The 12,881-nt window shown below is 40.8% G+C and overlaps 1 protein-coding gene across 3 annotated transcripts in view; it reads left to right on the top strand.

The window, feature by feature from the left end:
- The window catches only part of ADAMTS9 (ADAM metallopeptidase with thrombospondin type 1 motif 9), a 184,180-nt gene that overhangs the window by 65,063 nt on the left and 106,236 nt on the right, over positions 1–12,881 (top strand). For all 3 annotated transcript variants that reach the window (XM_037136121.2, XM_037136122.2, XM_037136123.2), the window contains 4 exons: positions 3,300–3,481; positions 3,570–3,706; positions 5,241–5,358; positions 5,607–5,702. In XM_037136121.2, the coding sequence (XP_036992016.2) occupies positions 3,300–3,481; positions 3,570–3,706; positions 5,241–5,358; positions 5,607–5,702 (533 nt within the window). The remainder of the gene's footprint in view (positions 1–3,299; positions 3,482–3,569; positions 3,707–5,240; positions 5,359–5,606; positions 5,703–12,881) is intronic.

A 12,881-nucleotide genomic window follows, 5' to 3' on the forward strand; every position in this document is an offset into this window, starting at 1 on the left:
CGCCCCGGGCTTATTTATCTGATCGGAACTGTGCGAGCCTGCTGCCCCGAGCAGGCTTCCCTTCTCACTGGTTTCTCCGCACGCAGATGCGTGACCGACCAAGACAGCCCGCTGCGCCTCTTCCCCGTGGGCTCCCATAGCTAGCTCACGATCAGCACCTTTGACTGCTTGCGCACCGCGCACCACCCGGGAATTTTTTCTTGTTAACCTGCTCCGCTGCTGGTTTCACTTCTCTTACCAGTTTAGCTGAGCATTTAGTTGTCTTTGGACTCCGTATTGTCAATTTTCCGTGTGGCTTGGTTGTGATTGTTGTTAAAAATAGTTGTTCTTAGATTTGGTTGTGCACAGAGGCAAGGTGGTTCCTCCACCTACGTCTCCATCTTGGCGGAAGTCCCTGTATCCCAAATTTTGAAACATTCTTTTTTTAAATGTAAAAAATATAATTTTCTCACAACTTATGTAAGAAACATGCTGTGGGCCAAATTTTGGCCCACACACTGTAGTTTGTGGACTCTTGTAATAGCTGAACATTTAATGTGTGGCAGGCCTTGTTCAAGTGCTTTGAATGTATTAACCCAGTTAACCCTCACTCATCCCTGCAAAGTGGACATTGATAGTATCATCTCCCTTCTACAGACAAGGGCACAAGCTTAGAGAGATAAGAACCTCCTGCTTAGGATTGGACTGTTATTACAGGCAGGGCTGGGATTCAGACCCTCTGTTTTTAGGGTTCATCTTTATAATCCTCAGAAATATGGCTCCTGACATAGAGAGTTTTCCATGTGCTTTTTAAAAATTTTTGTTCAAGTACAGTTGTCTCCATTTTCACCCCCCACCTCCACCCTCCTCCCATCTCTGCCTCCCACCCTCAAATCTACCCCCTTTGGCTTTGTCCATGTGTCCTTTTTACATGTTCCTGGATGGCCCTTTCCCTATTTTTCCCTATTATCCCCCTCTCCCCTCCTCTCTTTAAAAAGTCATTTATAAAAATAAATCACTAAATGCATTTGTCATTTGCTAGTGGTCCAAGCAAGCAGAGATGGCAAGTGTCATTATCTGCAGGAAAGCCACCTACGAGCATTAACAATCTGCAACTCAAAGCACTGCTGCGTTTGGTCAACTGCAAAAGTCAGCTAAGACTCATTATGTAACAAAACCAAAAGAAAAAAATCAACTTCTAAAAAATTTTATTTTCAAAGAGAAAAAGATGTGAATTATTTTCAGGCAATAAATAAATGATCAATCCACTTAGTCGGGCCATTTAGAAAGATTCACAAAGATCATTTCAGTTTGAGGAAACATGGAAGGGTGGGCCAATCACTTGACAGCTTGTGGGCTTATTAGTAGATATTTTATGCATGAGACTGGGTGCCTCTGTACTGAGAGAAGAGCTTGGTATCCAGGAGACCAAGGTTGTATGTATTTCTAAATGGCATCAAAAGAGACATATAAAAGATTCTGGACTATAGCACCTAGATGACGTAGCAGAAGGAGCATAGAGAAGGAACCTGGAAAACTTGACTTCCAGTCCTGTCTCTGATTTTTTATTATCAGTGTGACCTTGAGCAAAGTATTCAGTGTCTCGTAACCTCCTCTTGCTTGGTATAAAACTACTTCTCCCTTTCTCTTGAGCAAAACATGAGTGACTTTTGACTATTCAAATGCACAATGCAGATATAAAGCTTATGGGCCTAACTGTGTTTAATGGGAAAACAATCAGATACTGCTGGGTTATGTGCCATTTTGCATCACTGGGTACAGTCTTCTTCATAATAAATATTTATCAGACTCAGATACATAACAAGCCTTTCATGGGCACAGTATCATCTCTGTTTTACATGTGCAGGACAGAGCTCAGAGAGGCCAGGGAGTTTACATAGAAGTGCCCAGCTTGTAAGTGCAAAGCTTATGCTCTTTCCTTACTCTACAAATCTTTGATTGAGGGAACATGTTTATGATAGCGTCATGGCCACGTAGCCCTTCCTGAGACTTGGGCGCTCTGCAGAAGCACTGAGTCCCACCTCACAATGCAAACCTTGTTGCAGCTCAGGTTTGGTGCTCAGAACAAGCAAACTGCTGAATTGCATCAGATTAGATTGGGAATACTCATATAATATCATAGTAGTTAATATTTCAGGTATCTACTGTGTGCACTTATTTTAGGGAAGGAGAAAACTGAAGTGCAGGGTGACTAAGAACTTTGTCTAAGGTCACACAGTGAGGACAGAGGAAGAGTAGAAGCCAGATCCAACTCTTACCGGTTCTGCTAGGCTGCCTCTTATTTTGTACTGTATGGGCTTGGATATATTTCCTATTCTCCCAAGGCCTGGTTTAACAAAACAAAATGAAAAACATGTCTTTTTGGTCCAAATCACTCTGACAGATTCATTTCTGAGAAGAAAGAAAGGTGGGTAGGCTTGAGAGGTGTCCTAGGGTAGCAGTGAAATCTGAGTTGCTCCAGCCCTGGGTGGGTGAGCCAGACTTCCTATGATTCTGTGATCTTCCAGTTTCCTTGATGAATTTGGCAAGCTGTTGACTGCTGGGAGACGTGTTGTATAATTTACTCTCTGGGTCACATCTGGAAAATACATGTACAGGTTGCATGTAGAAATTAAATCTGCACTGTGGTACTTTGTAAGACATACTCCATTCTCTTGTCACACAAAAGGTCATGAAGCCAATATGTTCTCTCCTGCTTCTCTTATTAATTTAGTCAAAATACAGGCAAACCCATTCCCTTTATTCCATCTTATTTCTAAAACAAACAAAAACCATGGTTGTTGGTGGGGAAAGAGGAGGAACAGAATGCATGGAAGTGGGATGCAAAGGTTTGGGGTGGTTTACCATGAGAACATCAGTAGGAAAGTAGGGTACATTTACTCATCTCTACCTTTCACCTTCTATATTTTTAAATTGAGGGACTGTGAATGTTTGAGAGAAAGAAGAGACAAAATGACACAATAGATTCCATTTCATAAAGTATGAAATACACAGGCTTTGTATTTCATCCTTTAAGCAACACATTCTAGTACTTTATCTTTACAACAGCCTTACCAAACAGTACCTTCCCACTTCACAAATGGGAAGGACTGAGCTTCCAGGTTAAGTGACTTGCCCAAGTTTAGACACTAAATGGTGTTGAAGGCAGAATGCAAACCCAGATTTTAGAGCCCCTGTCCTGTTCTCTGTCTCCAGCTACTTCAAATTTACTTCCCTGCAACACAGGATGCCACAGATAAGAGAGTGATGCTTGAGAAATACATTATAAGAGAGTATGTGTGTTCTTTACCTTTTCTCAGGCCGAAAAACGGTGGAAAGTACTGTATAGGGAATAGAATGAAATTTAAGTCTTGCAACACAGAGCCATGTCTCAAGCAGATTCGAGACTTCCGAGAGGAACAGTGTTCTCAGTTTGATGGGAAGCATTTTAATATCAACGGTCTACCTCCAAATGTGCGCTGGGTGCCTAAGTACAGTGGAAGTAAGTGTCTAGGGGTTGTGTGCATGGTTGGCAGGTTGGTGTGGGTCCAGGCTCGAAAGTCACACTGCATTATGTCTCTCCTCTCTAGTTTTGTTGAAGGACCGATGTAGGTTGTTCTGCAGGGTGGTAGGGAGCACAGTCTATTATCAGCTCCGAGACAAAGTGATAGATGGGACCCCATGTGGTGAGAACACCAGTGATATCTGTGTCCAAGGCCTTTGCCGGGTAAGTACCAAATGGTGTTTTTGTCACTGTGTTGTCTTACTGCCAAGCTGCGGTCTGTGGCTTTCTTGACAGGGTAGCAGCTGCTAATTCCTGTGCACTGTCTCTGGGGCAGTGGTTCTCAAAGTGAGGTCCCCAGAGCAGCATCAGCATCCCCTGATTCTGATGCATACCAAAGTTTGAGAACCACTGCTCTGGATTTTTCTTGACATTATCAGCCTCTCTGGGGGGTCTGCACAAAACCTCCCTGTGAAGATTTATTGCAATAATTTACACAAACACTTCTTTACTGTATTGTAACCTCGGTGCTTAAGGTTAGAGCCAAATGCTTCCTAACAGCAGTTTCTAAGATGAATAGCTCTGCTTCAGAATGATCATATGAGGAAGAGCTGGCCTCACTCAGATTTGTCTTTCTGAATTTAAGCAGGATAGCTTTTGCCTGAGTCATGCCTGTTATTTACCCTTCAAAGAGAAATCCAGAAATTTCTGACCAATGGTAAAGCACTAGAGCAGTGATTTCTCAAGGACTTCATACCATTTCACTGGGCTCACAGTCAGAAATCATTCCTAACACAGCAGACCTATGAGCTGCTATGTCTGTTTCTTTCACATGGTCCATTGCAGATTTGAGCTTTTGATCAGGAGGATCTGATTGACAGAGCACCTGAGAGCATTCCCACTTCCCAGTTCATGGCTTACAGTGCATACTGCCTCCTTGTCAGTTCACATTATAGTAGCACTTGAGTTTCTCCTTGGAGACTAGTTTTACAAAGGAATCATATGGATGAGAATGTGAACTCTGTCTTCCTGGTCTTCTGGTTATTGCTGTTGTCTACACTTGTGCTTTGCATTGAGATGTGAAGAAATTCAGGAGGATATCTGGAGCCTCAAGCCTCAAAGTGGTGGTCTGCAGCCATCTTTGTCCTCCATTCATGGTCAATATTTAACCATAGGCAACTTCACATAAAATAAGATTTCCAGCTTGTCTTGAAAAATTGGGAAATGTCAACACTAGGCTCCTGTTTCTTTATGGTGGAAGTAGCCTGGAGTGCACAGCAGCTGCTCCCTTAAGATAGGATGTGAGCTCTTTAATTAGGTACAGTCCTCACTGATTCCTTTTTTCCAATCCCAAGTGATTATTTTCATTTACTCCACTTATCTGTAGACTAGTGCTTGTCAAACTTGAATCTGTAGATGCAGCACCTAAGGAGCTTGTTAACCTGCGAGAAAATCTACTGTGATTCAATAGATCTCAGTGGGACTCAAGAATCTGCCTTTCTCACAGCACCCGGGATGCTCAGGGCTGCTGGTCCAAGGACCATATTTTCCATAGCAAGTTTGAGTTCTCAACCCTTGCAAGCTTAAAGAGATTTAACTTGGTTGTCATTTTGAAGGTACATCATGCAAAGAAACACATAGCTTATTGTTTTATAATCTTTATAATACTTATTGTAATGTTTAATTATAATTATAATAAACATTATATGGAGGTAGACTATTGAAGCAATACTTACTTCAAATGTTTTCTTTTTAAAAGCAAGCTGGATGTGATCATGTTTTAAACTCAAAAGCCCGGAAAGATAAATGTGGGGTGTGTGGTGGCGATAATTCTTCATGCAAAACAGTGGCAGGAACATTTAATACAGCAAAATATGGTAAGATTCTGTTCCTAACAACCATGAGAGAGAAAGTGTTCCAAGTGTGACAATCGTTCACCATATGTAATATGTAAAAAGTAATGTCAAGCAGTAAGATCAATCTTGTTGAGTTGCATTACCCATCTGTCTATAAGGCACCCGTAGTGAGAGCTACATTATATTCCTTTGTCTCCCACACTTTTTTCTGAGCTTAGAGAAAGTGAACCGTCCTATGGAATACTGAATTTCTGCTTCATTCTTTTCAGGTTATAATACAGTGGTCCGGATTCCAGCTGGTGCTACCAGTATTGATGTGCGGCAGCACAGCTTCTCAGGGAGACCAGAGGATGATAACTACTTAGGTGAGATGGTGCCCCTACTATTTGCAGGAAATCTGGTTTTCTGGAGCAGCTGGCAGATACTAACTACTTCCTTTCCCCATTGCACATGGAGAGCTTTCAGGTGTCATGTATTCTCATAAAAGAAATTGATCTTGAAATTCACTATTTCATTTCTCCCTGATATGTACACACTCAGAGCATTGATTTAAGAGTCACGTAGTTATACTAGTCAATATCAAGGACTTTACTCTGTGTCTTAAAAAATAGAAAGGCCCTAAATCAAATTTTGAAGTACTTGCCTTATAAGTTAGCATAAAATCATTACTCTTTGAGTCTTTTTCAAATAATCTATCCTGTGGATAACTGACTTGCAAATGTTTTATTAGAGGTATTACCTGACAATTTTTACATTATCAGCTCTAACCAAGAGCAGACCTCTGGTGGACTTATTCAGTATTTCAATATGCCTGATCATTCTAAAAGGTTCTATAGTGGTAATATTTTTCTCATGTCATTACTAGAATGGCCCACCTTGTTACTTTACAGATTCTTCATCCTTCTCTCACCATGCTCAGGCACATGATTAATTCATATCTGTTCCTTATATTTAAACCACAAGACACCAACAACCCTGTGTTCATTTTTCAACAGTTTGCTCAGCCCACTCTCACTTCAATTTATCATTCCATAAACTGCAATTAGTGATTATGAAATTTGCCAGCCATTTTTAATTAAAAAGAGTACATGGACATGGTGTCATGATAGAAAGGGGTTCAACTGGTCACAACCAACTTGCACAGCCAGAGTCGTCCTGGCCATGAAAAGCAGCATGGCTTGCACTCCAATCTAGATGAAATCAGGGCAGCCTGGCTGGGCATTCAGTTTTTAAAAGAAATGAATGTGCTAATATACATTCTGTCTTATAATGTCTAGACAGGAACTCTATTTACCCACCTGAATACAATCTCTGTTGCGGCTTCTCCAAACATTTGAGCATACTGAAATAGTAAATGAGTATTACTTAAATTAAAACCTCTTTCTATATTTCTGAATGTCTGTATGAAATCTTTCATCAGATAGACAGTGATCCTTGGGCCAAGCATGCTAATTAAATACAGTATTTAGACATGACTCCATTATAGTGTCTTCTTCAGTGTGCCATTATTCATTCAATCAGCCATTTATTTCATATGTGCTAAGCACAATAACAAAATGGAAAAAATTAAAAATAAATAAAAATCTGTTTTCTTGAAACTAATTTTTCGGTAGGGGTAGAGCAGTGATTTTCAACTTTGCTCATCTCATGGCACACATACACCAACTACTAAAATTCTGCAGCATGCCAAAAATATATTATATTTTATGCTGATCTGGCAAAATAGGTATAACTTTTATTCATTCACGCAGGATTGCAATTGTTGTATTGGTCATTTTTTAAATTTGATCATCTAAAAGAGAAGAGGTCAGTCCCCCTGACTCAGTAGTTAAGTATTGCATGTTTTGAAATTCTTAGGGCACACTGGTTGAGAATCACTACAGTAAATAGACATTAACTTAATAGATGAGCAAACTACATAGTGTTTGAAGATGATAATAGGCTATTAGAAAATAGAGCAGCATAATGGAAATAGGGATATTGAGGATGGGCTGGGAACAGTGATGTTGAACTATCTGAAATGTAGTAAAAGGTAACAAGATACCTGATGGAAGAATATTCCAAGCAGAGGGAACAACCAGTCCGAGATCCTTGAAGGAGGAGCATGTCTGGATTGTTCCAAGAGTAGAGGGAGTCTAGTGTGGCTGGAGCAGAGTGAGCACAGAGAATCCTAGACTAGTTTAAACATGTATCAGGGCTAGATCAGAAAGGGCCAGGTAACCATTGAAAGGATTATACTGAGAGAAATGGGGAACTACCTGGGGTTTTGAGTGAGTAATAGCATGATATAATTGTGTTTATTTTTCAAAGGACTCTAGCTGGTATGTTAAGAATAGATGATTGGGGAGGGTATAGGGCAGAAGCAGGAGACTAGGTTAGGAAGTTACTGCCATAATCCATGGGACACTGGTGGTTTGTTCCCAAGTGGTTGCAGCAGAGGTATGGTACATGGTAAACTTCTGAAGGCAGAGGCATTATGATTTGTTGATGGATTGATTATGGTATGTGAGAGAAAGAGAGTGTGACTTCAAGGTTTGGACCTGAGCAACTGAGAGGATGAAGTGGCCATCGACAAACATGGGACAAATTGTATTTTATCTATCATGTGACCACTAGGTTTTAAAGTCAGAGGCTGTGTCTTTATATCTGTAGCTTTTGATATAAAGCCTACACATGATGCTAAGTACATGATTACTGAATTGCTGAACAACCATTTCTCATTAAGGAGTACCTACTGTGTGCTTAATGGGGGATGGGATTACCATGGAAATAGACAGAGTCACCCCTTCTTTTGAAGAACATAAAGTCTTAGTTGGAATTAATTACTCAGTGGCTAAATCAACTTTCCACATCCTAAGTATCTAAATGAGTGGCAACTTTATAAGACAGTTAACAAAGGTCTTGGGGGTTCTTTTCAAATTATTATTTTTTGACAATCCCACACTTGTCATTCTATCACTGTGAAAATGGGTTAAACATTTTTCTTCATACATTGGGTTATTAATTTGAGCATGTCACCTTACTACTTTCTAGTTAAATCCAGCAGCATTGCATACGACCTCCTTTATAAATTAATTTCCTGAGACCTGAAAGCCATGTTGACCTCCTTTCTTTTCCCTGAAAGGGAGAAGGATTCTCCCTTACTCTTCTTTTTCTTGAAAAAATAATCTTTTTTTTAAGGTAGGGGCCTCAATTCAATTCAACTTCATTAATCAGGTCAGGTACCTGAAGTGAGGAAGGCCTTCTGATAACCTTTTATTCCTCACTGAAGGTTTCTGAATCTTTTGGTAAAGAATGAAAGCAGAATTAAAGACTTGTCATCTGGGACAGGCAGTCTGAGGCAGTCATGGCTCTTTAATGGAATGGAATGGTCAACTCATCTGTTAGCAAAAGAACATGTCTCTGGATGCACATGACAAGTGTGCAGGCAGAGATGGCAGGTCACAGGTCACTGAGTGTGAAGGGTGAGAGTTCGGAGCCTTTGAGCCTGGCAGTGGTTTCTTAACAAGTTAGGAAGAATATGATGTCATCAGGTCTGGTATGTGTGAAAGTTTGCTCTTGACTTCAAGAAAGGTGCAGTAAATGCTCTAAGAAGGTCTAAAAACCCACTACTAGACCTTTCTCAAGTGTATTCACAGCTGTTTCATTGCTAAGCAATCTTCATCCTTACCCCCCATAATCTTTGTAAGGTCACCCCATCCATATTCTTTCTCCATGTTTTGGGGAGGGAGCCATTTCTAGGAGAGAGAGGGTCTTTGTCGCGACCCAGCTCTGATGGGCGAAATGTGGGGGAAATGAAGCCAGGAAATTAGCTCCTCTAATCACATTAGCAGGAGGTTGGGCAATAGACTGTTATTTTCAGGAAACTATTTGTTTCACAAGGTACTGAAGCAGAAAATCTCCCTGTCAAAGGTCACTCTTTCACACAGATGCCTCCCTCCCATTGAGTTAAAGCCAGGCTGTACCCAGTACCACCATGATGGTATTTCTTGAGGAGAAAAAGGAGTGGTTTCTGTGATACTTATTTGTCTCCAGTACATGTAGCCCTTGATTAATTGTAGCAATGGGAAGACAGGAATCGATTCAGTTCAAGGTAAAGCGGAACGTCACTTCACGCAGTGACTCCTATCTCATTCCTTACTCACCGTCTCTGGGATAAGGGGATACAGTGAGGGTGAAATGATCAAGTTAGCAAGAGTACAAGAAGAAGCCTGGAGACTTTGGAAAAGAGCCCCAGAGTTGACCTAAAATAAATGGCTGCTCTTTGAATATGAACAAAATTGAATTATAGCTTAATTTACAGACTGGCCTTGTGACATCTCATTTCCCCACTTTAGGGAAACATCGACTGGGCAGTTAGTACCCACTTCACTTGAAAGAACTGGGTAATTTTGCTGGCAGCATGTCCTGCCATCACCACGTAAGGGAGCCACAGTAGGAGGCAGCTGCAGGAGGCCCCAGGTGCCATGGAAACAACTTCATGTCCAATCAGTGACCCATTGAAATTTGTGCATTTGCCTGGCTGCTGGGTCTCATATGGTGGAAGTTGCAGGAGAGATGAGGTTGTCAGAGGTTCACGCTGACAAAAAAAACAGTTACTTGGCAGGAAGCAGTCATGAATGTCAGGTTCAGTCATTCACTCCTCATTTCCACATTATTGTTTGAGCACCTACTATGGACTAGGATCTTTCTTGGCATTATAAAAGTACATTTTTAAATGGCAATTTTACTACAGGGGCTTATGCAGCCTAGCAAAAGCAAAGTATTTAAGTTGAAAAAAATTCATAGCTAAACATACTTGGTTTCTGTTTGTACATAGGAAAAATAATGCATGAATTTGTTTACTCATTTAACAAACATTTGTTGACATCTTTCCTGGGAAACTTTCATAGTTAACAGGCTTTGGAGACAGACTTCCATGATGGAAAGTCATCTGGCCCTGGGAAAATGTTTTACTGTTATTTAAGTCATGCTTTTCTCATTCGTACATTAGGCATCAATAAAGATATGGTAAGGCGACAGTGCATATAAAGGGATGATGATCTCTCAGGAACAGAAGCCTGTGTGTACTATTGTGTTTAATGTTCTTAACAATCCTGTGGGAAATCCATTTTACAGAGGAAGAAACTGAGGCTTAGAGAGGTTAAGTAACTTACTCAAGATCACACAAACAGAAAGGAAGAATTGGAATCCTTGTCGGTCTGACTTCAGATCCTACACCCTTAACCACTTCAGTTTCTGCCTCTCTGTAGAAAACTGTATGACTAACCAGACAGGGATACACGTGACTGGAAATCGAGGTTAATCAGTGGGACTGAATGGTTAGGCTGGAAAAATAGGTCAGAATAAGATTTGTAAAGATATAGAAAAGTTATTTTAAGGAATTTGAACTAAAATTCTGTAGGTATTAGGGACTACCAAAGAATTTTGAGCTAAGAAAAAGCAGCCATGATTTTGGAGGGTTTTTTTAAATCTTTTTTAAAGTTTTTTTCCTGTGTTGCTACATTCTTCCCCACCATTTCATGTTAAGCATCTTATTCTTCCCTCAAGGCCCAGATGGGGCTTACTTGGGTGGGAATTGTGATAGTGAAGTGCTGGATTACGGTTAGAATTCAGTGCTTAATTCCTGACCCTGCAAAGAGCGGTCTTTGTATCAGGACCGTGTTCAGTTTAGTGAGCTCTGTGAGGTTCACCTGTGCAGGAGAGCAAGCACCTTACTGCTACTGAGCCACAAAGAACATTCAGAGCTTGTCTCAGCCCTCTTTGATCACCACGTAAGGGTTACATACCTACTTCCCCCTAAATCCTCTAAACCTCTCCTACGTACACATTGCTTCTGCCTGCACAGTGAAAGACATTGCACTATCTGTGTTGATGAAAGACAGATGATGATCTGGCAAACACTTAGGATTAGGACATTTGGGCCACTCCCCATCCCACAACCAAGACAAATTTTCATTAAAATGATGCTGAGACATGAAGCTGCCAATGACTCCTGTCCTGCATAGTTTCTTGGTCAGTTAGTGTCAACTGGTGGGCATTGGTGCTCAGGACAAAACCTATTTGCTAACCATCAGTTAAATTTCCATGTTCCCCTTATTAACCTAAACACATAGCCTGGACATTTCAAGGGTTCCTTTCCTGCTGATATTTGCTAATCATGTACAATTTATAAAGGATAAGGGGGCTTTTCTCTAGTATTTTTTTCAGAGCCTGAATGTTTAATAGCTCTGATCTGTTGAGTGCCTACTTCATGTCCAGCCCAATACTTAGGAGGATTCATTATTCAAAGAGCAGGGGTACTGTGGAGTAGGAGCACTACTATTTAAAACCAAAATTTTAATCATAAATACTAAGGGGAAAGAAACTGATCAAAAAGTATGAGAATACATTTATTTTTCTTATTCTTAGGTTCAAAGAAATTACATTTTAATTTCTGCCGTGCCCAGGTTTTGAGAATGGAGAAAAAACCAGTTGATAAATTTTTTTGCTGAGCTTTCCAGTCAAGTCATATATCAGAGTAGTATATTCTTCATTTAACATTTGAATTTTTAACAGTAAATTCTGAAAGGAAATCATTTTTTAAAAAGACTTCTGGGGCTTTACTCACTTTCACAATGGTCTCTTTTGACACCTTGATAAACAAATTATTCTTCTGAAAGCAGAGGTCACCTCATTCTCCTTGTCTGTTTTCTTTCCTACGTTTTTCACTAGTCTGTCAGGTTCTTTGTTGGCCAACATTTTGGCATTCGTTGCAGGCAGTTTTCCAACATTACTTTTTCAGCTTTACTGTTTGTTTCATCTTTTGCAAGGTCTGCAGTAGCTTCATTTATTCTTCCAAAGTATTTATTGAGCATCTATTGCACCAAGTTCTCTTTCGGAAGCTGGGATGTGCATAGAGGTGAATAGGGCCGTCCCTACATCCTTGTCCTCACGGGGAAGACATTCTTGTTTGGGGAGAGAGCCCATCAACAAAGTGCCGCAGGAAGAAAGGAAGGCAGGAAATGGTGTAGGAAGTGAGCATCTGTGCTGGCAGGGGCAGGGTGTTGCAGCTTTAAAAAATAGTGATCTGGGCAAGTCTGTTGAACAGCTTTTATGGTTTAACAAATGATCTCAAAACACAATGGCTTAGAAAAACAAATGTAAGCTGTGCCCCAGTTTTTGTGAGACAGGAGTTTGAGAGCAGCCTAGCTGGGTGTTTCTGGCTTGAGATGTCTCATGACATGGCAGTCAAGACTGTGACGGGATCTGAAACTTGACAGGTTGGTAGAAGGCTTGGGTTCTTTGCTGCTATTTCCAACAAGCCCCTCAATGGGGCTGCTTTGGTTTCTTTACAATATGATGGCTGGCTTTTCCTAAGACCAGAGATTGAAGGAAGAGCAAGGTGGAGCCACAGTGTTTTTGACTTGGCTTTGGAAGTCACACTGTCATTTCTGCAATGTCCTAGTGACAACACAGTCAGTGCTATTCAGTGTGGGAGGGAATGACACACGAGGGGACTTGGAGAAGGCAAAGGTCATTGGGCCTGTATCGGAGGCTGGTCA

Source organism: Artibeus jamaicensis, unplaced genomic scaffold (genome assembly GCF_021234435.1).
Source record: "Artibeus jamaicensis isolate MK-2021 breed Jamaican fruit bat unplaced genomic scaffold, CSHL_Jam_final contig_519, whole genome shotgun sequence".
Classification (NCBI taxonomy): Eukaryota; Metazoa; Chordata; class Mammalia; order Chiroptera; family Phyllostomidae; genus Artibeus; species Artibeus jamaicensis.